The sequence below is a fragment of the Rhizophagus irregularis genome, chromosome 2, assembly GCF_026210795.1.
Source record: "Rhizophagus irregularis chromosome 2, complete sequence".
Classification (NCBI taxonomy): Eukaryota; Fungi; Glomeromycota; class Glomeromycetes; order Glomerales; family Glomeraceae; genus Rhizophagus; species Rhizophagus irregularis.
Window position 1 is genome coordinate 4,247,445 of NC_089430.1, and position 27,915 is coordinate 4,275,359.

Genomic DNA, 27,915 nt, shown 5'->3' on the forward strand with positions numbered 1-27,915 from the left:
GAAACGGGAACCGTTGTAAGTCCGGAGCGAGGTATAATAAATAAAGATGTAGCGATATTCTACTAATTAGCAGCATAACGCCTTGGAATTCCGGTAATTTTCTGCTGATTAGCAGCATAACGCCTTGGAATTCCTGGACTGAGAAACTCACGTGATTGAAAATTTACACGTTATTTCCATAGATCATCATAGTGCGTAGACATATATAGTCCTTCGCTTCGCTCCGGACAACAAATAAATTGTATTTAATGACATAAATATTTTTCTCAAAATTCAAAAATATAATAACTTTAATAATGTAAAAAGGGTATCCGATCAAAAATCTCGACAGCCACTTGCACAACTAACACAAGATCGACAACAAAATCTCGACAATCCAAAATCTCGACAATCAAAATCTCGACAATCAAAATCTTGACAATCCAAAATCCCGACAAGTTATTATATCGTTCAAATGATTTTCGAGATTTCGTACCAAGAGCTGTAAAAAGTAGTTACGCTCAAAGATACTGTAAATTATCTTAAATAAAATCAGCAAGTTTGCCTTTAAAATAATTGACTGCATTATCTATAAAAAATAAATTACAAAATATTATTATTATTATATTAATAAATGAAATAAGGAAGGAAATTAATTAAAAATATCATAACTTTGCTTAAGTGGTCGGTCAGTAAAAAAGGGAAATCCAAAATTTTGGTCAAATTTTTTTTTATTTCCAATCATGGACACGTGAACAAAGTTAGCTAACAAGTAAACGTTAAATATGAAAAAAATAAAATTGAAGTACTAATTGAAAGATTGAAAGATAAACAGAAAAAAATCAAAAAAAAATTGATTGGTAATTCAAAAAAATAAAAAAAACTACAAAATGGCGCAGCAGAAATAAGAAACTTCTAGTACTATACAGTACCTCGCTTAAAAGTCAACTGCGAATATATTATATACGTATGGTAAAGGTTTCGACCTTTAATAAAATTATACAGCCTTTACGGGTGAAGTTTCATTTACTATAAATAAAAAAAATTTTTTCGCCACCCAACTCTCGCTACCCACACTTTAAAAAGAGTTTTACCCTTATTTCTGCGTAACTATTCTTATTTTAGACAAGTAGTCTATTTTACTTTCGTGTCGTTACATTTTTAACATATTGTTATGCATTTTTCAAACGTTTTTCCTCGATCTTTCCTTGTCTCCCTGAAAAATTTCACGTGACTCGCCCAACTAGATCAGGTTACAAAATCAATAGATCAAAAAAGTTTCTTTTTTGAGCTTGCAGATCAATCAACAAGTACCAATGAAAAATACACACAAATGATTACTTTATGAACACTACCCTATTCGTTATAAATCCACGAGTCGAAATCTTAACACAAAATACCAGATTAGTAAAATGCACTCGCTTTTTTTCTGCACAAAAATTATACCACGACGCATACAACAAAAATATTTCAACCAAATCCGTCAGAAAAACTCGTTGCCGCAAGAAAATATCGATTCCTTTTTGTTAAAACTCAATTTATAGATAAACCTATCCATCATCTTAAATATTGTCGTCCAGCAACTGCTCAGGATTATCCTAGGACCCCGAGCAATATATGTATAGGCAACAATATCGTTTGCTTAGTCACATGCTATTTTAGCCACGGTTAGACTGTTAGAGGTTGGATTTGCGTAAAATTAATGATATTTTTTGCTAATGTCATATTTTTTTCATTTGCTTATTTTCAAGAATTTTTGAAAAGTCATATGTTACAATTGCTTATTTTTTGAGTAAATTTGGTATTATTTAATAATGCATTATATAACATCTAATATAAGCGATGGTAATATACTAATATGCAAAAGTTAATAGGGGATGAAAAAAATTACTAATACGGATATTTTAGCTAAGATTATATTACTATTGAAAAAAGTGAAATTGTAAATCATAAATGCAAGAAAATTCGATCAAATAATTTTTGTAAAATATGATATTATAAAGTCATATGGTTAGATTGCTTATTTTTGGGCAATTTGTGAAGTCACGCGTTGAGTTTGCTTATTTATCTTAATAAAACCTTGCGTAGAACTATTATAAAAATTTTGACCTTACTTGTTACCTATATATGTATTGCTCGGGGTCCTATTATCCTTATTCGATACCATTTTTATCTTTTACACCTCGTCGTCAAACTCATATTAAAAATATCTTACAACAATTTCCAGCCATAGATAATGGCAACACTTCCTCTACTTCGTCTACAAATACTAACACTCAAGGAATTTCTCCTTCTAACTCTATCTCGCCACTACTAGACAATTCCTCGCTTGAAGACACAGCTGCTATAACTACAAGTACCGATAATCCTTTATCACAACCAGTAAATAAAGATTTCCCAGATTTTCAACGACGCGTACATCAACGACGTGCGCGTATCCAAGCCGAAATAATGAAGAAGATGAAATACTTAGAGCGGATTTCACGGCTAAATATAAAGCTGCTGTGATAAAGCATTACAGATTGAACGCCGCGAAAATGCCTGATATATCGGGACGAGTGAAAAAAGACTTAGAAGGTATGAAATCACTACAAGCGCACTCGAGACTTACCTACGCTTACCACAAAAAGTTGTCTAATTTCGCAAAACGCCGAAGAAAAGCCATCAACAAGAACGTTTAGAGCAAGAAATTGCTAAATTTTCGCTAACATATTTAGATTACGCGGCCGTATGTGCAAGACGAGCTTTTTGATTCCGACACATCGGATAATACTAAAGTCGTAGAACGACGTCCTAACAACGTAACACCGAGATGAATAAAATCTCAACTCACACTCTCTTTTGCATCAAGATAAGAAATTGCGTCAGTCACTGGCTCTTTTCTCATGACTTCTCGATGACTGGTTCCAGCAAAAAGAATTAACCGGAGTCCTTATACCCAACATATAATATAGTAGACATACAGCTACATCATTAAAAACTTTTTAAACAATTTAGAATAGAGTGAATCATAAACCACCCATGACAGTGTTTACGGGCGGCAACCTTGTGGTTGATTGTTATTCTTTTCTTTTCTTTTCTTCCCGCTGTTCCGTACTGGTCGGGTTCTGGAACAGATGGATTTCTCTAGTGAGGGTCCGCTCCGTTACGGTTTGGACGAAGTTTTATAATGTTGTCCGCTTCTTTTATTCTGACTGACTCTCATAATTCCGGCTCTGAAAAAATGCGAACAGCCAATAGTAAATTTTTTTTTTGGCCGGATCCTAACTATTTTAATATTTTTCGGGTCCCCGAATAATTCTTTATTATTAATCTCATCATGATCAATTTAATTTCATAATCAATTTTTATTTCAATAAGATATCCATTTATGATTTTAATTAAACCTGTTTATTCTTGTAATTCAAGTCGTATGACCATTAAATTTTTATTTAACATATCCGGATTATATCTCCCCAATTATACGAACTTATAAACTTTTTATAATAAGATATTTCATCCAGGCGGTCTTTAAAGAAGAGGATTTTGTTTCCCTCAGATATGCTAATTTAATTATCATTAGATGGTTACCTCTAGTATCGCTATACGTCTAGGTAACCGGACTTTTCGCCGAATGGCCATTTTGCCGAAATCCATTTCACCGAAGCCATTTCACCGGAACATTGTGCCGAAAATATGATAATTTTTAATCTTTTTTTTTTTTTGAGAAGACAAATAAATTATTTAATACATTATAATAAGTTACGTTTGTTTAAAAAAAGATAACATAATCATCATAAAATGAAAAAGAAATAGTTGAAGAGAATTTGTACTTTGATAATGATCAAGGAAAATATGTTAATCACTAATATTTCGGCGAAATGTCCTTCAACGAAATGGACGATTCGAGGAAAAGGATTCGGCGAAATGTCTATTCAATGAAATGCACATTCAGCGAAATGTCCTTTCGGCAAAACTATACGTAACCATATGCCCATATTAAATTCATAGTAATCAGAGAGTTTAAAAAAATTTTTTTTGCTTTAACTTTTATTATTTTCGTGTAGACAGTAGGTGTTATCATAATGTACCATCGTCTTAATCAGATTAGCAATTATTAATAATTGAGTGGGAAAAAATTAACGATTTTTTACAATGATAAAAAATGATCATCAAAAAGTATTTAAAGCGAGGACACTAAAATTATTACAAATAACTCCATTATTTATTAAAAAGAAAATTTCAAGACATAAAAGATTTCGAACCGAGATTACAATATAATGCATTCAACGAATTTTATAATAAAAATTTGAATATTATTTGATTATTTGAAGAACCGATACGTTAAATTATGATGCTTGTTTAACGAGTTCTTCAATGACTTCGGTAACAGGTTTAGGAGTGAAACTAAATTTATCATTATCGAACTTTCCGAGCTGCCCTTCTTGCACAATGGTAGCCTTGAAATCCTCCAAGAATGAGGGAACTGGATCGATCTTGTTTTTGAATCGATTTTTTACATCTTTATCAACAACTACTTCCCATTTTGAACCTTCATAAACCATCATTATTAGTTTATACTACAAAAATTTTACATTCTAATGACTAATGAAAATTAAATAAAATATGTACTCACCGGTAACTTTTTCAAATATTTCAAGATACTCATTTAACGACAAGTTCGCGCCAGCGACATTAATATGACCGTTACGAGCCTCTGGTATTTTGAGTGTCTCTACGGTATATTTTCCAATATCATGCAAAGAAGTGGTGGGAAATATTTTGCTACCATCATCATAGAAAGTAGCTTTCTTATTTTTAATATCATATCCCAACCAACCAAAGTATTCTTGAAATAATCCAACATAGATGTATGTATACTCAAGTCCACTTTTTTCTACTTCTTCTCCAAATTTGATTTTATCGTCAATGAGAACATGAGTTCCAGTTCTTTGTTAAAGAAAAATCGTTATGAATTTATCATAAACGTACAAAAAAAAACAGAAAAAAAAGAAAATAAACATACTTAAACTTTGCGCCATATTCAGACGGGATGAACCTCTTCACAGAGGCATCTTTAGCAGCGGCTAACAGTGGAGCTTGTGAATCATAAAAACCCGCGCCTTTAGGATCAAAATTTAAAGTGCTGACAACAACATCGGTTCCTTTAAGAGCCTTGACAAGATCATCATGTTGACTATAATCCGCATATACAATTTCTGCACCCTTGGAAGCTAACAATTTAGCCTTTTCATTTTCGTTTTCTGGTTTTCTTCGAAGAATTTTCACGTTATAAGATCCATCATTCAAGAATGCCTCAGCGATAGCATAACCCAAAGTACCCGTGCCTCCGGCTATAGCTACGGTTTTAAATTGTGAATCACTCATGATATGACGAATTTTTTGTTTAAGAGATATTTATCAGTATTTGATAGTTCCTTTTCGTTAAAATCCACCTTATATTAATACTTTTCTGAATCAAATGATTATTAATATAGCTCAGTAATTTATTAAGATAAACAGGTATTGATATTTAAGTTGCATATTAAGATTAAGTGTATTCTATATTTAGATTCTTTGTTAAATGAATATTCTGCATCTCTTAAAATCTTGGCGACCATGAGAAGAATCAATTAGTAAGAAAAAGGGATAATAATTAAACAAAATAATATTAATTATACCAAATAGAGTTAAAAAATATCATTATTATCATTATTCGGGAAAGATCGGACCAGGATATTCCGTGAATATGAAACACTTTATCCTTAAACAATATGGTGTCATATTTGTCATATTATAATTCGCACCTATGAAACTGTTTAAACTACGAACGTTGTGACGTTATACAAGATAAGAATATTTATTCTTATTCCTAAAAAAAAATACTTAAAATTTTTTGTTTGAGGAGAAAAAATAAATAAATATTCTCGTTCCAAGAATTTACTATTGTCTTTTGTCTCTTTGAAACCCAATAATAGAAAACAATTTATTTAACGGGAATAGTGAAATGAGTGAAATGCGTGTTCACTAATAATTATTTCATTATGACAATAAAATTTATTTTTATTTTTCTTCTTTTTATATAAAAATCAAAATTATTTCTAAAAATGGTAAAGAATAGCTGCGTGTCACATCATTCACATGCCGATCACAACGAGATTTCTTGGATTTCCTATTTTAAGACTTATTTGTTATATAAAAAGATTAATAATTCAAGTTTATAGTTTGTTCCGTAATTCACTAACCAAGTCAAAAGCACGAGTACTTCGGAAGGGTCGTCACCAAAAGATTTATTTGCACGCAAGTTTTGTGGGCGCGGTTTGTGTCGATCTTCGCCATATAAGGAACAAGTGACATTTAAGTGTCTCCTGATCACGTGCAGCCACGAGTTCAAAAACATTAAGTATCTGAGGGACTTAGTTTTTTTTTAGTGTCAAAAATTTATTTGTCACCCCTGTTACACAAAAAACCGCGCCCACAAAATTGGGGTGCGATTTATTTTATTACATGGTAATGGGAACCAGTTTATATCGTTTCATAACCTTTAAATCACGTGAATAAACAAAATTTGATTGGCTACTTCATTTGCTTATAGATAATCTTTTTTTTAACTTGTCCTTATTTTTTTAAAAAAAATAACGGATAACGGCTTTTTTGTTCTCACTTCTTACGTTCGGAAACCAGGTATGTTTATTGTTTTCTTCCTTTTTTTTCTTTTCTTTTGTTTCTTTAACAAAACGTTTACTAACGTTTTGCTAATTTCTTCTTTTTTTTAGATTTCGGGTAGTTGGACATCGGGATTGGAAGGTAATATTAAAAAATAATTTTTTTGGTGATTTCTTTAATGAAGTATTTACTAATGTTTCGCTTATTCTTTTTCTAGGGTTCAGGTAGTTTAATACTGGGCTTGGAAGGTAATATTCGAAATTTTTTTTGGATTTCTTTAACGAAGCGTTTTGCTAATGTTATTTTTTTTTTAGGTTTCAGGTAGTTGGATACTAGGTAATATTCAAAAAAGTGGTTTTGTTGATTTTTTAATGAAACATTTACTTTATTTTCTTGATTTTTTCTTGATTTTGAGAACTGAGAAAATAGGAAGTTTTATTTTTCTGATGCTACAATAAAGGTATATTTTTTAGGGTTTGGTTTTGACTTTTGTCTTTTTACTCCCTATTTCACCACACTAACCTTATTTCTTTCCTTTATTCTTTATTCTTATTTCGTTTCTTTATTCCATTCATTTTATTTCACTTTATTCCTTTTTTTTTCTTACTCCATTTCGTTCTTCATGTTCCATTTTGTTTCTCATTTTGTGTTTCATATTATTCTTCACTCCTTACTCCATTTTGTTTTTCACTTTCTATTCCATTTGTAATTTACTATCCCATTTTGTACTTCATTTCCTGTTCCATTTTGTTTACTTTATATTTTATTTTCACTTTTTCTTATCCTTTTTGTTTTCTTTTTTTCTTTGATTTTTTTTCTTTTCCTCTTCTTTCATTTCTTCCCCTTTTGTTTCTTTTTTTTCTTTTCTTTTCCTTATTTCATTTATTTTATTCTTTTTTTTATTTAAGAAGTTCAATTAATCAAATAAAATTAGATTAGGCGACACAAAGTGGTAAAAATAGTTTTTATATCCTGCCGGGTCAGTTTTTGTTAAGTATTAAAAAAAAATTTTTTTTATATTATTACTATGCCGGGTGAGAATTTTTTAAAAATTGAAAAAAAAATTTCACATAAAATTTTTGAAAAAAAATTAAAGGCCGGGTTGCCGAGTTATTGATGAAATTTTTATATTGTGAAAACCATAAAATTAAGTTTGTATGGCATTAGTCATATCGTATTAAAAAATTTAAATAAAAATTCATGTTTTTTTCATAAAATTGTTAGTCGTTTTGGCTAAATTTTAAGTTTTTTTTTTTAAAAAAAAAATAATAAAATTTTTCATAAAATTAGCCAATCAAAAATTTTATTAAATCACGTGATAGGGTCGCCAATTGTCGCCAAGTAATAACGCCCAATAAATATAAAAGCTTAATGATTTTTCAATTCCCATATACGTAAAATACTTAATACCCTTTGAAAATAGTAATAATAATAATAATAGTATCCACACTACATAAAATACCCCTTTGGGTATACCTCACTTTAAAAAATCCGGATATTTTACTATAAAGTATAAAAATTTTACCCTCGATTATGCCCCCTTAATTAATTCTGTTAGCTTAAGGTCAAAATTATACTTACGATACTCACGTGTACTTGAAGGCTCTCAATTCCGGCCAGTATTAAATATAATTTCTTAAAACTACTCTGTTCTTCATTTTTACTGATCTATCAAATAAACCTAAACATATAATTGCTATTATTGGATTAATTCCGGCCAGAATTAGAATAATTAAGAAATTGTCCACGCGAAATCATAAAAAATGGAGTATAAATATAAACTGTACTGTACGGTTAGCTAAACTGTACTGTACGAAGTGAGAATTCACCAATCAGATTTTATTGTACGATAAATAAAAAAAATTTGAAAAGTATACAATGAGTTATGATTGGCTAAAATATTTTCGTACAGTACAGTTTAGCTGACCGTACAGTACAGTTTATCTATTTACCTTAAAAAATGAAGTGGAGTGAATTGTTCATGAGAAATCAAAAATGGAGTGAGCATGTAAAAATAAAAGAGAAAAAGTGAACAAAATTGTCCAAGAACAAAATTAATAATTTATTTATTAATATAAAATAAGAAACTAGCAAGTTGAAAACTAAAAAAATAAATTATCAAGGAGTACCCCAGAATAACCACAAAAAATTTAACAGATTACAGAATGACCGACATTACAGGAGTTGTGACAGATAATATGTGACGAATAGGATATTTGCCCATGAAAATGGAAACATGGAGAGGTGCGACACCGGTGATAAAAAAGCCACGTGATTTTCCGTGAAATTTTTCAAATTGCTGCGGTAAGTTACCAAATTAATGATCACCGCTATAGTTTTTTATTTACAATTTATAATGGTAGTTAAAATATTTGCGAAAGATTTTGAAATTATACTTACAACAATAGTGTTACGCGGAATCGGCGTGTGTAAAGAAATCGGCGAGAATTGACAAATATCTCAAATAATCAAAATGAACGGAAGTTCCGACGGGTGAGTTATTAACCTCGTATAACTTGGTATAACTTATGCCAAGGATAGCTTAAATGAAATGAAGGAGTAATGTATATAGAAGGGTCGAACGAAGGTTGGGAGAGGAATTAGGATTTTAGTGTTAGCTTAATTTTTATTTTTTAGTTTCAGCTTTGGAATTGTTATTAGAATATTGTAGATATTGTAGCTCGCCAGCTGAGGCAACAATATTTTATAATTTTTGTTTATTTATCTTTGTTATGATCTATTTAGGTCCGTTGTACGCAATTTTTCAGGGCCGGAATTAAGATAATGCCAGCCAGTATCTAAAAAAGGTAAATAAAAATTTGACCCGCATTATTTGTAGAAGGAATGCTACATTTTATGTATATTTCTTTAATATTATTAATGCTTATTGCAGTATTTGCATTTATTGTTATACATTTATTGTTATTATGATTTTTTGTTTTCTCTTTATCGAATATCATCAGAGCAACCATACAATTATCCCAACTACTTAGACGTAAGACGACAAATACATCTATACAATAATGCACTACATTCCATAGTGATTTCTATCTAAAAAATTAAAAATTAAAAAAAACTAAAAAACTATAATACCCAAAAATCTTAAATACAAATTACAACACATTTTCGTTAGTTATAATTTTTGTTAAGTTAAAACTATCTAAGAATAAAAACTAAATTTACATACATAATATTTTTGCATAACTAAATATTTTGTTAAACTTTACATTTATTGTAATCTTTATTTTGTGCTATAAATTATAAATATACCATTTATTCACCAAATCCTAAAAGTAATTTAGAATTTCCAGGATAAATAAACATATCATAGCCACGTAATCACGTAATAGCGTCATTTGGATCGACTTGCACATTAATTTTTTCTCTCAATACAGTTTCCATTTTTTTCAAGGAATGTCGCCATTTCTTCAAAAAAAATAAAAGATTCAATTAAAGAATAATAATAAAATTTGTAGTTATGAGGATTAAAGTCGTAATTAATATATATAAATTGTTTTATTGTTCATTATAATTATAAGAGAATGAATGTATAAAGTATAAACTCTAATCATGGCATTAATCCTAAATGAGCATATTTTTGGGTTTAAAGCGCAATTCTCTTGGGAGATTGCAAATAGCTCCATATATAGCATCAGAACTGTGAACCGTTCTTTCAAATGACTGAAACCAATCGACGTTAATCATACTATAAGTCTTCCCCTAGTTATATGTGGCATTTATATCATTCTTAAATACCAGCATTATGCAATCTAAGTATATTTTTATAAAAATTGGTTATCTTTTAAACAACATACTATAATGCATTAATGCTAAAGCTTGAAACTAATTAAAACTATATGAGTTTGTATTTCTTTTATTTCTTTTTGAATTAGATAATTCTATAGTTTGCTAGCAATTATTAATGATTTCACTTTTTTAAATCTTGCAAGATCATTTGTCTTATAATTTTATATAAATATATAGTTTCCAAATAACTGACATAGTAATATATTTTTGAGAAATAATAAAGTTATGATTAGAATAGCATAAAACTATCATTGGTTTCAACCTAATTTTGCATCAAATTATATATATTAACATGTTGGATAATTTTAGTTATTGATAGTTATATGTTTTAGGATTGCCTCTATAATAATAATGTGGTATGGGCATATGGCTTGTATTATAGATCTGAAAATTATAATTTTGAATAGCTTAAATAAATAAATAAATTGAACTATATAATTTGTTTAAACTGGTTTGATAAAAGGAATTTTGTAAAGATTTAACTGTTAATAATTCTTTCTATGAGTTTATTGTAGTAAGGATATGTGTCAAAATATATAAAGTCAAATTTATAAATATTATAATGCAAAATTAAGCATTATGTACTGTTATTGGCTATTTTCAATTAAGAAACATGTAAATATTTAAATATCGACATAATCCAATTTTTTTACAATTATTAATTTTGTTTGTATTTTTTATCTACATATTTTCATTTAACGTTAATGATAATAAAATTTATGTTAAAACTATGTAATATATTGTTTTCATATGAATTTTTATTTATGCTTGTTATACAGTATATTTGTATCATATATATGGCATCTAATATATCTTTAAATGCCACCGTTTTACCATAATCAAACTGTAAAAAAATGTATTCAACTATGAAATATTCCAATGTTAAACCTGAATAAACTTTGTAAAGTTCTTCTACACCAGGCTCTAAAATCTTTAACATATTGCATTATGTATTATTAGAAAGTAAGGTTTAAATAAGTCAATGTTCTTATTTTTCATATATCATAATTATTTCTTTGAAATAAGAATATCTTTGAAAAGAAATATTCCTTCTTAAATGTAATTATTTATAATATATTTTATCTGTTATTGCAAAGCAGAAAGGTTAAGATACTCTGTTTGTTTAGAGCCTTAGAGCCGGCCTAACATCTTTATAATAAATAAATTATTTAAATGTTATAAATTGATGATAATAGTGCCAGATGACTTCCTTGGTAAGCAAAGGAGTCCAGGTTAAAATATTACTAACAAAATTCTAAGCTGAATTAAATCTAACTTTAACTTACAATATACCAGTTATTTTATGAAATTTCTAAATCAAATTTATGATATAACTCTATATTAATGATATTTAATAACATCTTGATTGCTATTTGAAATTGATAATGTTAATTTAAATTTAAATAAAAATTAATTGATTACAATTACTTATTTATCAAAATTTCATGTTAAAAAGTATTATATATTTATTTTTAAGTAAGTTCTTGAGTTAAATGATGAAATAGGTTTGCAATATTTTGAGAACGAGTGAAAACTCACTTTGTAGTTTTAATTTTGATTAATATGTAATGTGAATGCTTTGCTTATTACTATAAAGTTTAAGAACAGATATGTGTTTTCAGAGAGTATTGTTCCTTTATAATTCAATTATGTAATTTATGAATTTTTGCAGAAATATGTAACATTGTTTACAGAATATTTATTCTTTTATATATATTCTTTGTAACTTGGAATAAATCCAAATAATTTATTTAGCTTTAAGTGTTCATCGTTGTATCAATTGTCTTTTTTATTTAACTGCATCAGATTAATTCTCTATATTTAAATTGTTATTTGTTAACTAATGAATAATTTTAATTATATATGTTTCGTAATAAATTCTCTAACTTTTTTTTCCTGTATTTTTACTGCTTATAACATAGACTGGTAATTATTTTAGTATATTTTATTTTTTTTAGCAATTACTAAATGAATAATTTGAAGCGAATATGTTTTATAAGTTGTAGTTATATATTGTATTTTTTTTAAATTTTTTTTTTATTTGGTTATTTAATAGTTTTTCATTGTATTTCTTAAATTGATGATAATAATTATAATGTGTATGACACTATTTAATCATTTAATCATATGAATGCAAGTCATCCTATTTGATATTTATAGAAATAGCTATCAAACTTTGTTTTCACATGAAATTCTTATGAAAAATGATTGAAAATGATAATTTTTGGATTTAAAACCAAATCCTAATAACAATTTGATGTTGCTTGTAAAAATACATTTTTGATTTATAATGAAATAATTACTTTCTTGGAAGTTAATAGTAACTTATTTGATGTGACTGATGTAGTGTTAACAAAACACTTTTAGAAATAACAAATTATATTTATTAACATATTAATTATAATAATAATAACTTACTGTTGTTTGGTGAGATATGCTGTAATTTATATTTGATATAATAGATATACACCTGAGGCACAACATGTATATATTTTTGAAAATAAATACTATAATGCAAAAATAAAGAATTTAGCTAAATTTTAATGTCATTATTTTCCTATAGTTTTTATCAATATTTAAATAATAAATAATACATTTTACCAAATAATCTTTTCGTGATTTTTTTAATTCAAAATTATGACTATTGAGCTAATATATACTTTATTACTTTTATTATACCAAAAGAATTTTCTCACATCAATTTTTACATTGTTCTACCAATTCGACCAATATAATCTAATAAACAATTCGTCAATGTAAATTTCAAAAATTACTAACTAAAAAAGAAATATAATCAAATAAATATAAATGGAGCATAATTATATTAAGAAGATTTATACTAATACTGAAGCATACTGATGATCATGTGATGCAAATTTCACTTTTTACCAGAAGCTTTTCCATCTGTAATGGACCATTTTATCTTTAATTCGGTATATAATCACGTTGGCGAGCGAACTTTAGGGTCACTAGGTAAGTTAAAATTTTCAAATGTGCCACATCTTTTTACTGCTTGTTTGAGAGAGAATTTTTTTTAATAAAAATTACTCGTCACCCACTATATGTCATATTGTTAAAAGGTTAATTTTAGCAGGGTTAGTTTTAGCGAGTAGCGACGCCTTAATTAACAAATATACATTTAATTAAAAATATACATTTTCTAAAAATGTCATTCAAAATCGTCTTCAAATTTTCTAAAAAAAATATAGAGGTTATAAATTAAAGTATAAATATTTTAAATTTAAAAATCTTTAAAATGAAAAGGTATGTTTCTCATCTCTTAATAAAATTTGCTAATTATAGTTTACATAAAGTGATAAACTTGAGAGATTTGAATAATTTTTTTTTATTAAAGAAAGGTTGTCGATATGGTTAATTACACATAGAAAACAAAAAAAAAAGTGACCTATTGACCCGTTAAATCAGCCATCTCTTTTGCAGGATTACTAATAATCTTGCATTTGTTTGAACATGACGATCATGTCACAATTTTTTATACTCTGACAAAGTAGCTATAGCAAATGAGAAATTTTTAATAATCTTACGTACAATTGATCGGCAAATCACCTGATTACGGTAATTTCGGGACTAGGCTCGTGATAGCTTGACATTCATAACGTCATCCAGAACGTGACATTCTGCCCAATGCTCTAAAAAAAATCCTATCCTTTAATTGTATTTTCGCAATGACCATTTATATAATTGATGTTGCTTCTGGGTTTTCAATCATATTTTACATTTTTACTAGTAGCAATTTATATTTGATGAAATTATGAGCACTTTATCACTAACATATGGCTTTAATTAATTGTATTTTGTATTTTATAGAGCTTTACTAATACTACTTTATTATAATTTTCAGACAAAATTTAACCGAAGCGAGCTACGGCGATAAATTATTATAAAGATTGAAATTATGTGTATTATACTAACCACGAAAAGATCAATACACTTGCGCATAAATTCTTAAACTATTAAAACTGAATATAACGTTTACAAGTTTATATAACGAATTGCTTATGTATTTGATTAAAAATATCTTAAGTTGAATAAAAAAATTCTCTAGTAAATTTCTTTATAATCCACCACTTTCGAGAATAAATTGACTGCAATAATTTTTAAGCTGGTTGGTATTATTAGTTTCTGCAAAATTTTTTATTTGTCTCACATCAATCTGGTGACCGATCGTGAAAGCCTTACTTCCATCAACTCTTTCAGATGATCTAAGCTGTAATTATTTGCAAACTTAAGCAGATCTTTATATCGTTCAAAAATATCCGCGCTTCTTCTCGAGGGTTGTCATATTCATAATCCATATATTCTGCCTAAAAAAAATTACAGCTAATAAGAAATATATCATTTTATAATTTTTATAATTATATACCTTATCGTAAATTGATGGCGCACATCATCGATATTCTGACCGTATAAGTAGCGTAACAAGACGCACACCGAGTTAGGTTCAACGTATTCAAGTGTTCAACATCGTTAATAATAATAGAAGAGCTTATTGTGACTGGCCTTTATTCTTTCACCGTTAACCTCGATTGGACATGAAGTCTGACATGCATTTCATTATTTGATCGTTTTACTTCTCGCACCAGCTCTTTTGAGCATTGTAGGATATTTAGCAAGACTTGGCTTGATATTTTTTTCTTCACTTGCTCACTGTTTAAAACTAATTCTCTTACAGATGCCCAGTCTTCAGATTTAAAGGGATCAAGATCTTTATGAAATTAAGGAATAATTTGTCATATGGATGAATTTCTGTTAAGTCATCTATCTTCATTTAAACTTTCTTTTTCTAGCCAGTTATAAACCACATAAACATTAATCTAAATTTTTTCGGTTCCCTTTAATTTTTTTTCTTGAACCGATCTTTTACTTTCGGTTCTTTCTTTTTTTTCAAATTTCTTCTTTTCTCTTTCGAAACACTTTTTCATTTCTTTTTTCATTTCTTTTTTTAAAAATTTTTCATTTTTTTTTTTCATTTTTTTTCCAAACCGAAATTTTTTTTTTGTTTTTTTTCATTCTTTCCCCGTCCAAACCGAAAAACCATTATTGTTTTTTTTTATTAAATAATCTTATTATTTCGGTATTACTGTATGTAATTAACCACTATAATTATAAAAACAAAAACATTTTGAGTACTAGATCCTTTAATTAGATCCTGTATTTGTTGCAATTGATGTGTAATTTCTTGAGAATTTAAAGGACTAATAAACTTTATTTAAACTTTTACATATAATTTTTTTTAAAAACTAATACATAAACTTTTTTAACTCTCAATATGAACTAAAAAAGCTAAACGATAATATAATTATTGTATGGGATATACTTAACAATAGGATAAAAATGGCTGCGCCATTTTATCCTATTATCAAGTATATCCCATACAATAATATGTAATTATTTGATTGTAAAAAATTTTTATACCAGTATACAAAGAGAACCTTTTTTTACACAATTGCAATTGGCTACAATATATATGCCCTTATAGAAATTCTATCGATCACACATGGAACAGCAATTAATTTCGTTACGACTGTTACTATTAATTGACACGAATTGTACGACTATTATCGGGAATCACCGAGCAATATATAAATAGGTAACAAGAGATCAGCACTCATTTACTATCTATTTAAAGGCTAGAATTACGTAATGCCGCCTGGAATTATCCAAAAAAAGAAGGATCTACACATTGTTCTTGTTACCCTTTTATGTATTGCTCACCGTTCTGAAAATTAATTAAATTTATTCGGCTGACACCAATAGTTTTACAAATACTTTTTGTTTTACTCTCTCACTATGTCTTGTTCAAAAATATTCTCGGGAGAATTACCAGAATTAACATATGATATTTTAAAGTATTTTAAGAATGATTTTTCAACTTTACATTCATGTATTTTAGTTAACAGATTATGGTGTCGTTTAGCAATTCCATTATTATGGGAAAACCCATTTTCGAAACCTACAGGAAATTATAAGTTTATTGAAATTTGCTTAGATAATTTAAATGGGGATTTAAAAACAGAATTAAATGAATATAGAATTGAGGATAATTTATTTCCTTCAAATACACTTTTCAATTATCCTAGTTTTATAAGGTATTTGAATACACATACGATTTTTTATTCTATTTACAAGTGGTCTGAAATTGCTAAAAAGACTTTAAAACCTGAAAAAAGAAATTTATATGAGGTTAAAAATTTTCAAAAATTAATTCAAATATTATTTTTTAAACTGATTATTGATAATGAAGCAAATTTACATACTCTTAAAATTGAGCTCATTTCTAGTACTTGGAATTCTCACTTTAATAATCTTTTAGAATTAATTTTACAAAATCCAAATTTTATTATTCACAATGTTAAAAATTTAACATTTTATACTCGTATTCATAATGATTCTACTAGTGATAATACATATATGATAGCTAAAAATCTTATATTACAATTAATTAACTTACATCAAAATCTTAAAAATATTTCTTTAAGTTTTGATATAAACTTTCTTTCATATAAATCATTATTATTAACAAAAGATTATAATTGTTCAAACACTTTAAATACTATCACATTATGTCACGTTAATTTTAAAGATATAATCAATTTAGATAAAATATTTGATCAATTAAAAGTTTTAGAATCTGTTCATCTCATTTATTGTTATTCCTTAAATAATAGTTTTATTCAACAAATTATTAATTTAAATAGACCATTTAAATTAAAATCTTTAATTATAGATTCGAGATCACAAATTGATGATTCATCATTTCAATTATTACTACGAAAATGTGGCGGATATTTAGAGAATTTTGGAAGTAAATTTGGAGTTCAAAGTGAAATATTACATGAATCAATTATAAAATATTGTAAAAATATTAAATCATTTTATTTAAGTGAATTTAAAGATCAGATTATTTATTTATTATTAGATCTGATTGAAAATATGAAACAAAGTCTTAATTATCTTACAATCATTGTATCGAATTGTGAAAATTATATTGAATGTAGTTCAATTATATTACAAAATTTAGGACAAGTCCTTCCTTTTAAATTAGAATATTTAGATTTGGTTCTTCACATTAAAATGAGTGATTTTGAAGTATTCTTGAAAAATTCACAAGATACTTTTATTAAGAAATTGTTGATCAATAATTTCAATGATTTAAAAGGACAAGATATTTTATCTTATATAAAAGAATATATTATGAAAAAGAAAAGAGCAAAGTATTTGGCTTTTATGTATTCCTATGAAAGTACATCAGATGATGAAGATATTGAAAACTATAAGGAACTGGCTTCAATGAAAGATGAAGTGGAGGAATTTAAGTTGTATGGTATTAAACTGCTAAGTTATTATGGCTCATTGATAAGTTTTTATGAATTTACTCGGGATTAATTATTTAGTGGAGTGGTAATTTTAAAATTTCAGATATATAATATAATTGTATTATTTTAAAATAAAAATTAGTTAAAGTAGTAAAAAATTACGAATAATAATTGTTTTTTACAAAATGTGATAAATAAATCAATACCCAGTTTATTATGAATCTTTTGCTCTTTACAAATAAATGTAAATATATAATGAAAATTTTCGACTATAATAATTTTTAAGATCTTATTACTAATTAGTGAAATTGTTGCCTTCTGAATACTACAATATTAATAATTTATGCTAATATTGCAAATTACAATTTATCGAGTAAATAATTTTGAAAAAAACGGGTAAAATATGATTTTAACCTTTCCTAAAAAGAAAGTTGACTAGTTTCATTTAATTAAGTTAACCAATTAGTAGCCCGGATGTGATGTTGTAGTAACCCCTACTACGTGATTACTCCATAACATCTAAAAATTATTTTAACCCTTCCCTATCAGATGTTAATAATCAGGTTATTCTTCATAATAACAACAGTAATGATAATCATCATAATTATTTGTATATACACAATAATCATATAGCATCTCTTCTCTAATTTATGAAAATGTAAAATTGTAATGATATAACTTTATAATCTTAATCCTTATTCTCTTTTTTTATATCTGTTGTTTTCTTTTTTTTACCCTTTTTTTTTATAAAAAAAAAATAATAATAACGTGTAAGACAATTCATTTCATTTACAAATGTAAATTTCAATAAATTTCCTTTAGAGAAGAATTAATTGTTTACAAAATAATAATAAAAAAAATTTTTTTATGTTACAAGTATTTTAAGTAATTTATTGAAATATATAAAATACTAAACAAAATATAACAAATAAATTATTAAAAAAAATTACATACAATAAAACTTTCATATGCAAGAGAAAATATTTACAATAATATTTGGACAGCTTTGTTCTTATAATTTTTTTTTATTTATTTTACTTGTAACCTTTTTTTTTGTAATTGTAGATCTAATCCCATTTTCAGTTTTTACTCAATGAAACCAATGGAATAACTCCGATATGATAAAATTCTTTTTTTCTTGTATACTAATTTTATCAGTGAAAGGTATTTGGAATTTATCCGATTAGAATTGTTTAAAGTGTTATTTTCATTTAATTATTAATGATCGATCAATAAAAAGTTTATAATTACCGAAAATAATCATCCAGATCATGTGCAATATATATTTTATATATATACAAAATTGTGTAACCTGGAAACAAATCCGGCTACTGTTTTTTTTATGGGTCGTTATGAATAAAATAAAAAAATCACAAGTCTTATGTATATCGATCTATTTGTTATTATTAGAAAAAAAAAAATTTTTTAAAAAAAATTCTGTTAGATTAAAGCGTAAAACATAAAGTATAAAGCTTTTATGCATTTTTTTATTATAAAATTGATTTCTCAAGTTCACATTGCGTGCGCATTTCCAAAATTTCCAAAAACATGAAAATATGCATGAAGATCGAGAGCAAATAACGAATTGAGCGAAAAAGTCGGTTAATTTAGAAATGATCAAAAACACTTATACGCTAAAAAAATGATTGTATTAATAATTTGAATGTAATATAGCAGTTTTAATTTATTATTGTTCATTAGTGTGATCATATACGGATATATAATAAAGCCTTTTAATATACTTATTTTATTAATAATGTTAGACTTTTTATTTCATCCTTTTACGTGAGACCATGATTATTCCTATATTAATGAACCCATAAAATAACTTATACATCGCTTTTTTTTTCTTTCCTTTTTTTTAAAAAAAAAAATTTTTTAAAAAATGGCATCAATTTTTCATCTTAATCTCTCAAAAGACCTTTCCTTAATATTAGATGATGCAGATGATTACAATGCTATTATTCAAGTTGGTGAAAACCAAAATATAAAAGAATTTCATACACATTCTGTTATTTTACGTGCTCGTTCTCCCTATTTTAAAGCTGCACTTTCAGCCAATTGGATTACAAAGAAAAATAATATGATTATGTTTAGCAAACCAAATATTACTCCAACTGTTTTTTATATGATTTTGAAGTGAGGAATATTTAGTTTTTTTTATAAATTTGACATTAACTTATTCTAAATATATAATTATTTTTATTAGGTATGTGTACACTGGTGAACTTGATTTAATTGAACAATCGGGTGAAAATATTCTTAATTTGCTAATTGCATCTGATGAATTACTTCTTGATGAAGAATTATTTAAACATGTTCAAGATTATTTAATTGAAAAACAAACCAAATGGGTTCATAAAAATTTCGTTCTTGTTCTTAATACTGTCTTTGGACTTGATAGTTGCAAGAAATTACAAGGTTATTGTCTTGAATCTATCTGCGAAAATCCATTCCCATTTTTTTCTTCAAAAATCTTTCCTTCAATAAATAAGAAAATACTTTTTGACTTGCTTAAAAGAGATGACTTGCAGATTGATGAAATTACTATTTGGGATTGTTTAATTGAATGGGGTATTGAACAAACTCCTGATTTGGGAAACAATAAAGCTAAGTGGAATAAGAATAATCACAAAGCATTGAAGAAAACTTTAAATCAATTTATTCCTCTCATTCGGTATGTAGGAATTTCTCGTGCAGATTTTTTTGATAAAGTCCGTCCTTATAAAACTATTATTCCTTATCACATTTATGAAGAAATCGAAGAATTTTATTATAAAGATTCCTCACCTAAAACTACAATTTTGCCACCTAGAATTTGTTCGACATTTGAAATAGGAAAAATTGAATCAAATATCATCAAACCAATACTTGCAAAAATAATAATTAATTGGATTGATAATAAAGATACTATGTATATTCGCACTAGAAATGATCCATCATATAGGCTTAAACTTATTTATCGTGGTAGCCGTAATGGAATTAGTAATGAGTCATTTAGAAAAAAATGTAAAGGTCGAGTAGCAAGTTTAGTTCTAATTAAAGTTAAAGATTCAAATAAAGTTTTTGGTGGATATAGTTCTATTGGAGTTTGTTCATTAGGAAATGATTTTGATGATGATCTTATTCGTCATGGTTTTCAATTTTACAATTCATCAGATAATTTTATTTTCTCATTTGAAGATAGTGAAGATACTCAAAATATGAAAATAAGTCGAGTAGTAAGTAATTCTCATGCCATATTGGATCATCATGCTAGTGGATTTAATTTTGGTCGTAGTTCATTGTGCATGATAAATCAAAGTTTATATCTTACTAATTATATTGGGAATTATGAAAGGAATTTAGATACAAATAAAATTTATACTATTGAAGAAATTGAAACGTATTTTGTATATCAATAAAAATTTATGTAAACAATGTTATTGCAAATTTATACTTTAGATAATTTAAATCACAATGAATTAAGTTTCGAAGAATAAGATTATTAGTTAGGCAAATTATAAAATTTAAATAATAGTCAAAACACGTTAGTGTATAATGCCGTAATGCGGGCCAAATATCACGTGATAGTGAAATTTTTGATGGTACATGAAAACAACTTCTTTGCAATTTGCAACTTGAATTTTACTATTTATAATTTTCATATTAAATAATTTTTTTATGATGAATGATCGAAACTTCTTTAGACATATATGTATACTCTTTAGGATTGCAAGTATTTTGAGTTAGAGAAAGAAAATGTTAAGTTTATTTATATGTTGTAATGATGTTTTGATAAAATTCATTCCAAAATTATACTTATTATATAAAACACCATGATATAGACAAGAAAATTAAGTTAGATTGATAAGAAATGTAATGATTATTCGTACTGAAGAATATAGTAGTGTATGATTGAGTAATAAAAATGAGATATTTAGATACTGTAACAATTTTTGTAGATGTATTATTAATATACCAGATACTGTATGTGTAAAATGCACATGTTTTTATTTAATAATAATATTATTAATGAAATGGATTTTTTACTCTTTGAAAAATTGAATGTAATCAAAAAACTGTATACAGTATATGAGAGGTAATTAACTTCAATATTAATCAATTTTTTTAAAAAAAATTGGAATAATCTTAAAATTTTATTAATTTTATTCTTCAATTTTTCGAAAATAATCAAATTTATGACTCTTAAGATTAAAATAATTGTTCATTATAAATTAAATTTTTATGTTTTTTATTAGGAATCATAACTATATGAACCCTCTGAGCACATTCAGTTATTTTACGTGCTCGTTCTTCCTATTTCAATGGTGTTCTTTCAGCTAATTGGATTACAAAGAAAATAATATCATTCTAATAATCATTTTTGAATGATTTTAAAGTAAGAATAATTTTAATAATTTTTTTTATTATCTATTTTAATATGAAAATATGTTCAGTTTTTTACACTTGTAAAAACAGTAAAATTGATTTGAATTTAATTTCTTTTAAAAGTACAAATTCCATTTTAGATTATAAAATTGGTATAGCCTACACTATTATTCAAATCGTACGACGCTTTGTTTCACGAATACTGGGATACTGGAATTTGGAATATATATTCCGGATGCGGAAACGAATCAGAATCTTTTATTTTCTTTCTGATATTTGATTTATTTCGTATACGATATTAATAAGCTAATTAATATTATTTTTGAATAATTTATCAAACCATGAATCGGAACGGAAATTATGAAGAATATAATCAAGAAAATACTGCATATCAAAATGGATTGATTGATAGTATATATGAGCATCTCAAAAATTACCAAGTAATAAATACATAATTTTTTATTACTTGCTTTATTATATTTTTGTTATAATTGCTAAATAAAACTTATTTGATAAAAATCTTGCAATTTATTTTTGTAATGTATAGTAATAAGTCATAACTAATCGGATTATATAATCATTGTATTGGTATTGCAAAATTAGCATTAATTTTTCCTTTGTTCATTAAATTTATTTGTATAAACATAATAATTAAATTTTGATTATTTAAATTACTTAAAGAATTACTATTTTTTTCTTTATAAAAAATTAATTATAAAATAAAATCAATTTACTATTGAAATTAATAGGAAAATATAAGAAACATTATTAAAGCTTATATGTTGTTGATATTGTTGTTATTATCATTGCTATTTTGCTATATTATATTATTATTGCTATATTGTGTTAGTTCAGACTTTAAAAAATTAGACATTCCGTATTAAAAAAATTCTTCCAGACAATTTCGGATATAAAAAATCGGATAGCAGATTTGGTCATTTTTTAGGTCAAAAGACAAAATATATACATATTCCGGACATATTCAGGGAGCTTTTGTGACTCTCCTTTTCCATATGCCATGTTGTGGTTCTGCGTCACGTTTATCCTCATTCAATGCTTCTGCATCTGTATTACAATATTATATTAAATATTCCAATTTAATAAGTTAATATAAAAAAGTGAAAATCTTTAACATAAAATGATCATTTATTACTAACCCGCTAAAATAATAATAAAGACAAAAATCAATAAAAATGATAAAAATGAATATTTTAATTTCATGGTTGATTTTATGTATGTTACAAAAGTTTTAATTCGTTGTTTGTTTAATTTTATTTTTTTTTAAGAAATTTTCTTCTCTTTCTCAAAGAAAAATTTTCTATAGTAACATGTATTTCAAATTATTTCATGATTACTTTATTTCATATGATTACAAAGTAAAAGAGGCGTACAAGAGTATTTTTGCCACGTTTTTTTACATTGTGCCGTGTTGAATATTCAATTGAGGAGCAGAGCAACTTTATACTTTAAATTAATAATGTGTGAATGCGAGATTTTGATGTCAATAATTATTTTGAGCCAGTGACGTTACGAGAGTATTGTTGCCACGTTTTTTTACATTGCGCCACAATCGGAACGAACAGCGCCACGAAAAATTAATAATGTGGAAATAGATTTTTATTTTAAAAAAAATAAAAATAAAAGTCCGTGTTCAAAATGATAATATCAAAATCGTGTGAATAATTCAGCATTGCCATATGATATCAAAGTAAATATGCCTCATTTTTACGTAATGGATTATGTTTTAACTATTTTGTTGAAAAAAGAGATGAAAAGTTTAAATAATCAAAATAATATTATCTGTTATGTTAGGATTTATTTGTTATTTAATGAAATACATGAACATATAACTAGGAAACGGAAACCGTTGTAAGTCCGGAGCGAAAAATTTTTTATTAACTTGTATATATATATAATTTATTGTTTATCTAATGTATCAAATCTATTTTTATCTTGTTTAACGTTTAAGTTCCTCTTACATAAATAGTAATAAATTACATAAGTATATCACTACAATGTAGAGTGGTTTTATCATTATCTGTCCAATAAAAGGCTTAATCATTGTTGATGAATTAAGAATTAATCAGTAACATTGTTTAAATTAAAGAATTGATTTTTCTTTATAAAAAAATTAATTGTAAAATAAAATCAATTTATTATTAAAATATTAGGAAAATATATAAGAAAACATTAAAATAATATTATTAAAGTTTATCTGTTGTTGTTATTATTGCTATTATTGCTATATTGTGTTAGTTCAGACATCAGAACTATATATATTGTCCAGAATTTGTATGAAATTTAGTCTATCTTTCAACATTATCCGAACATTGATTGTCCACTTTGAAAAATTGGACATCCTGTATTAAAAAATTCTTCCAGACAATTTCGGACATAAAAATCGGATAGCAGATTTGGTCATTTTTTAGGTCAAAAGACAAAAGAAATACATATTCCGGAGTCCGGACATATTCAGGGAGCTTTTGTGACTCTCCTTTTCCATAAGCCATGTTGTGGTTCTGTGTCACGTTTATCCTCATTCAATGCTTCTGCATCTGCATTACAATATTATATTAAAAAATTCCAATTTAGTGAGTTAATATAAGAAAGTGAAAATCTTTGACATAAAATGATCATTTATTACTAACCCGCTAAAATAAAAATGAAGACAAAAATCAATAACAATGAGTATTTTAATTTCATAGTTGATTTTATGTATGTTATATAAATCTTTAATTCGTTGTTTGTTAATTTTTTATTTAAGAGATTTTCTTCTCCTCTTTAAGTGATTATACAAGAAAAATTTTCTAAGTAACACGTATTTCAAGTCATTGTTTCATATTATTACAGTGAAGTAAAAAGCGGAGACGTACAAGGGTATTTTTTCCACGTTTTCCTGCATTGCGCCACATTAAAATCCACGATTAAAGAGCAGAGCCACTTTGAATTAATAATGTAATGTGAGAATACGAAATTTTGATTTTTGAGCCGCAATCATTTGTTTTATTAATGAGGGCGAAGTAAAAGAGACGTTATGAGAGTATTTTGCCACGTTTTTTCCCTTGCGCCACAATCAGAACAATCAGACCACTTTTAATTAATATGTGGTAATAAATGATTCTTTTTTTTAAAAAAAAAGTAAAAGAAAAAAAAATCGTGTTCAAAAATAATGGTGTAGTTAGCCGAAAAATATTAACCGCAACGACGCATCGGTCGCATCGTGATCCGGACCCGGCACAGGCGTAGATCGTCGTGGAATTCCAGGGGATTTTCTGCAATTAAACCGTGTCCGGATGATTGGCAATCAGGAATTCGGCTCCGTTTTTCGGCTAACTACACCATTATTGTTCAAAATGGTAATACCAAAATGTGTGTATAAATTTAGCATTGTTGTATGAATAATCAAATAACATTAAATTGAATTTATGAGTACCTTTAATAAAATTTTTAAACTTGTTTTGTTTATGATAAATGATTGAATTTTTTTAGACTTATTGTAAATATTGTACTGATTTTTTATTTAATTTTAAAAAAGAAATATATAAATTGAATATATAATACAGTATATATAATAAATTACATATCATATCTATCTACCAAAATTTGTTATGATTTGCGCCAAAGTCGTTGTACTATCTACGGTCCCTAAATACGAATAATTCAAATTGATCTAATACTATTACCAAATATTTTTTCTTTAAAAAAAAAAAACTCTATTTCGTATTTCTTATATACTGTATTTTACGATTTTTATGATATTTTAATTTGTTTTATCTTCGCTAATATTACTTTTAATATTCATCTAATTAAGAATTTAGTTTACCAATTTTAGTTTGATATCCTAATTATACACTAATATTTTTAGAGTTTGAATGATAATCAATTTAGAATATTGATTAGCTACAATAAATCGGTTAGGTTCCTCATACTATAAAATTAGTTTTTGGGTTGATCATTGTCGGATTCAATTAAAAACATTGCAGATCTCGTTAAAAACAAATAAAGTGCAACGTTACAAATATTTAAGCCGTAAATCACATGGTTATTTCCATAACATGACATTAATAGCACTTTTTTTTTCTTTTTTTTTATTAAAAAAAAATGGCTTCAAATTTTCACTTTCGTCTTTCAGAAGACCTTTCCTTAATATTAGATGATGCAGATGATTACAATGTCATTATTCAAGTTGGTGAAAACCAAAATACAAAGGAATTTCGTGCACATTCTGTTATTTTACGTGCTCGTTCTCCTTATTTTAAAGTTGCTCTTTCTACTAATTGGATTACAAAAAAGGATAATATGATTATGTTTAACAAACCAAATATTACTCCAACTGTTTTTCATATGATTTTGAAGTGAGAATTATTTATTTATTTTTTTTATTTATAAATTTTTGAAATTTAAATTTATTAATTTATTCTTAAATATAAATAATTTTTTATTAGATATATTTATACTGGTGAACTTGATTTAACTAAACAATCAGGTGAAAATATTCTTGGTTTGCTAGTTGCATCTGATGAATTACTTCTTGAAGAATTATTTAAACATGTTCGAGATTATTTAATCGAAAAACAAACCAAATGGGTTGATAAAAATTTTGTTCTTGTTCTTAATGCTGTGTTTAGACTTGATAATTGCAAGAAATTACAAGATTATTGTTTTAAATCTATCTGCGAAAATCCTCTACCATTTTTTTCTTCAAAAATCTTTCCTTCATTAAATAAGGAAATACTTTTTGACTTGCTTGAAAGAGACGACTTACAAATTAAAGAAGTTATCGTTTGGGATTATTTAATTAAATGGGGTATTGAACAAACTTCTGGTCTTGGGCATGAGAATAGTGATAGAGCGAAATGGAATAATAAGGATTATGAAGAATTGAAGAAAACTTTAAATCAAATTATTCCTCTTATTCGTTTTACGGAAATTTCTCGTGCAGATTTTTTTGATAAAGTCCGTCCTTATAGAATTATTATTCCTAATCATATTTATGAAGAAATTGAAGAATTTTATTATAAGGATGCCTTACCTAAAACTACAATTTTACCACCTAGAACTGGTTATTCATTTGAAATAGGAAAAATTGAGTCAAATATCATCAAACCAATACTCGCAAAATTAATAGTTAATTGGATTGGAAATGATCAATTGTATAGGTTTAAACTTATTTATCGTGGTAGTCGTGATGGAATTAGTAATAAATCATTCAGAGAAAAATGTAAAGGTCGAGTAGCAAGTTTAGTTTTAATTAAAGTTAAAGATACAAATAAAGTTTTTGGTGGATATAGTTCTATCGGGTTTTGTTCATTAGGAAATGATTTTACTCTTATTAATAGTGATGATTATCATGATTTTCGATTTTACAATTCATCAGATAATTTTATTTTCTCATTTGAAAACAGCGAAGATACTCGACATATGAAAATAAGCCGGGTAGTAAATAAATCTCAAGCCATATTGGATATTGATCGTAGTGGATTTAATTTTGGTTGGGGTTCATTATCTATGAATAATATAAATTTACACGCTAATAATCATAGCAATAATTATGAAAATAATTTAAAGACTGATACAGTTTATACTATCAAAGAAATTGAAATCTTTAACATATCCAATCAATAATTTATTATTAACGAATAAATTATAAATTATGGTTTAATATTGGATGGGGTAAAAATATCGGTCACCCCGTAAGAGTGACTGATATGTTACCTTCCCATCAATAACTTGTATTATTATAAATAAACAAATTAATTATTGAAACTCTAGAACG

General features: G+C 26.3%; 6 protein-coding genes across 6 annotated transcripts; 5 read left to right on the plus strand and 1 right to left on the minus strand.

Moving 5' to 3' along the window:
• Window positions 1-2,106: 2,106 nt before the first annotated feature.
• OCT59_012286 (uncharacterized protein) lies at window positions 2,107-2,731 on the plus strand (the record flags this gene model as incomplete). The annotated part of the gene is made up of 3 exons (XM_066134352.1): window positions 2,107-2,407; window positions 2,479-2,556; window positions 2,697-2,731. 3 exons carry the CDS (start codon window positions 2,107-2,109, stop codon window positions 2,729-2,731), a joined length of 414 nt encoding a protein of 137 aa, XP_065989624.1.
• A 1,252-nt stretch (window positions 2,732-3,983) lies between these two features.
• On the minus strand, window positions 3,984-5,433 carry OCT59_012287 (uncharacterized protein). Its single transcript, XM_025312884.2, has 3 exons — window positions 4,985-5,433; window positions 4,595-4,908; window positions 3,984-4,510 (listed from the first exon to the last, which is right to left on the minus strand). Exons 1-3 carry the CDS (start codon window positions 5,344-5,346, stop codon window positions 4,308-4,310), a joined length of 879 nt encoding a protein of 292 aa, XP_025188554.1. The 5' UTR covers window positions 5,347-5,433; the 3' UTR covers window positions 3,984-4,307.
• A 666-nt stretch (window positions 5,434-6,099) lies between these two features.
• OCT59_012288 (uncharacterized protein) lies at window positions 6,100-7,544 on the plus strand (the record flags this gene model as incomplete). The annotated part of the gene is made up of 3 exons (XM_066134353.1): window positions 6,100-6,308; window positions 6,735-6,765; window positions 7,533-7,544. The coding sequence occupies 3 exons, from the start codon at window positions 6,100-6,102 to the stop codon at window positions 7,542-7,544; spliced, it is 252 nt and encodes an 83-aa protein (XP_065989625.1).
• An 8,698-nt stretch (window positions 7,545-16,242) lies between these two features.
• Window positions 16,243-17,920, plus strand: OCT59_012289 (uncharacterized protein; the record flags this gene model as incomplete). Its single annotated transcript, XM_066134354.1, has 1 exon — window positions 16,243-17,920. One exon carries the CDS (start codon window positions 16,243-16,245, stop codon window positions 17,836-17,838), a length of 1,596 nt encoding a protein of 531 aa, XP_065989626.1. The 3' UTR covers window positions 17,839-17,920.
• A 2,760-nt stretch (window positions 17,921-20,680) lies between these two features.
• Window positions 20,681-21,172, plus strand: OCT59_012290 (uncharacterized protein; the record flags this gene model as incomplete). Its single annotated transcript, XM_025323982.2, has 1 exon — window positions 20,681-21,172. One exon carries the CDS (start codon window positions 20,681-20,683, stop codon window positions 21,170-21,172), a length of 492 nt encoding a protein of 163 aa, XP_025188556.2.
• Window positions 21,173-26,233: 5,061 nt separating this feature from the next.
• OCT59_012291 (uncharacterized protein) lies at window positions 26,234-27,915 on the plus strand. The gene is made up of 2 exons (XM_025323983.2): window positions 26,234-26,494; window positions 26,585-27,915. The coding sequence occupies exons 1-2, from the start codon at window positions 26,241-26,243 to the stop codon at window positions 27,762-27,764; spliced, it is 1,434 nt and encodes a 477-aa protein (XP_025188557.2). The 5' UTR covers window positions 26,234-26,240; the 3' UTR covers window positions 27,765-27,915.

Coding starts and splice junctions, on each gene's coding strand:
- OCT59_012291 (XM_025323983.2), top strand. CDS start 26,241: ATGGCTTCAAATTTTCACTTTCGTCTTTCAGAAGACCTTTCCTTAATA. Junction 26,495..26,584: donor GTTTTTCATATGATTTTGAA/GTGAGAATTATT, acceptor ATTTTTTATTAG/ATATATTTATACTGGTGAAC.
- OCT59_012287 (XM_025312884.2), bottom strand. CDS start 5,346: ATGAGTGATTCACAATTTAAAACCGTAGCTATAGCCGGAGGCACGGGT. Junction 4,909..4,984: donor GAATATGGCGCAAAGTTTAA/GTATGTTTATTT, acceptor TCTTTAACAAAG/AACTGGAACTCATGTTCTCA. Junction 4,511..4,594: donor AATATTTGAAAAAGTTACCG/GTGAGTACATAT, acceptor TGGTTTATGAAG/GTTCAAAATGGGAAGTAGTT.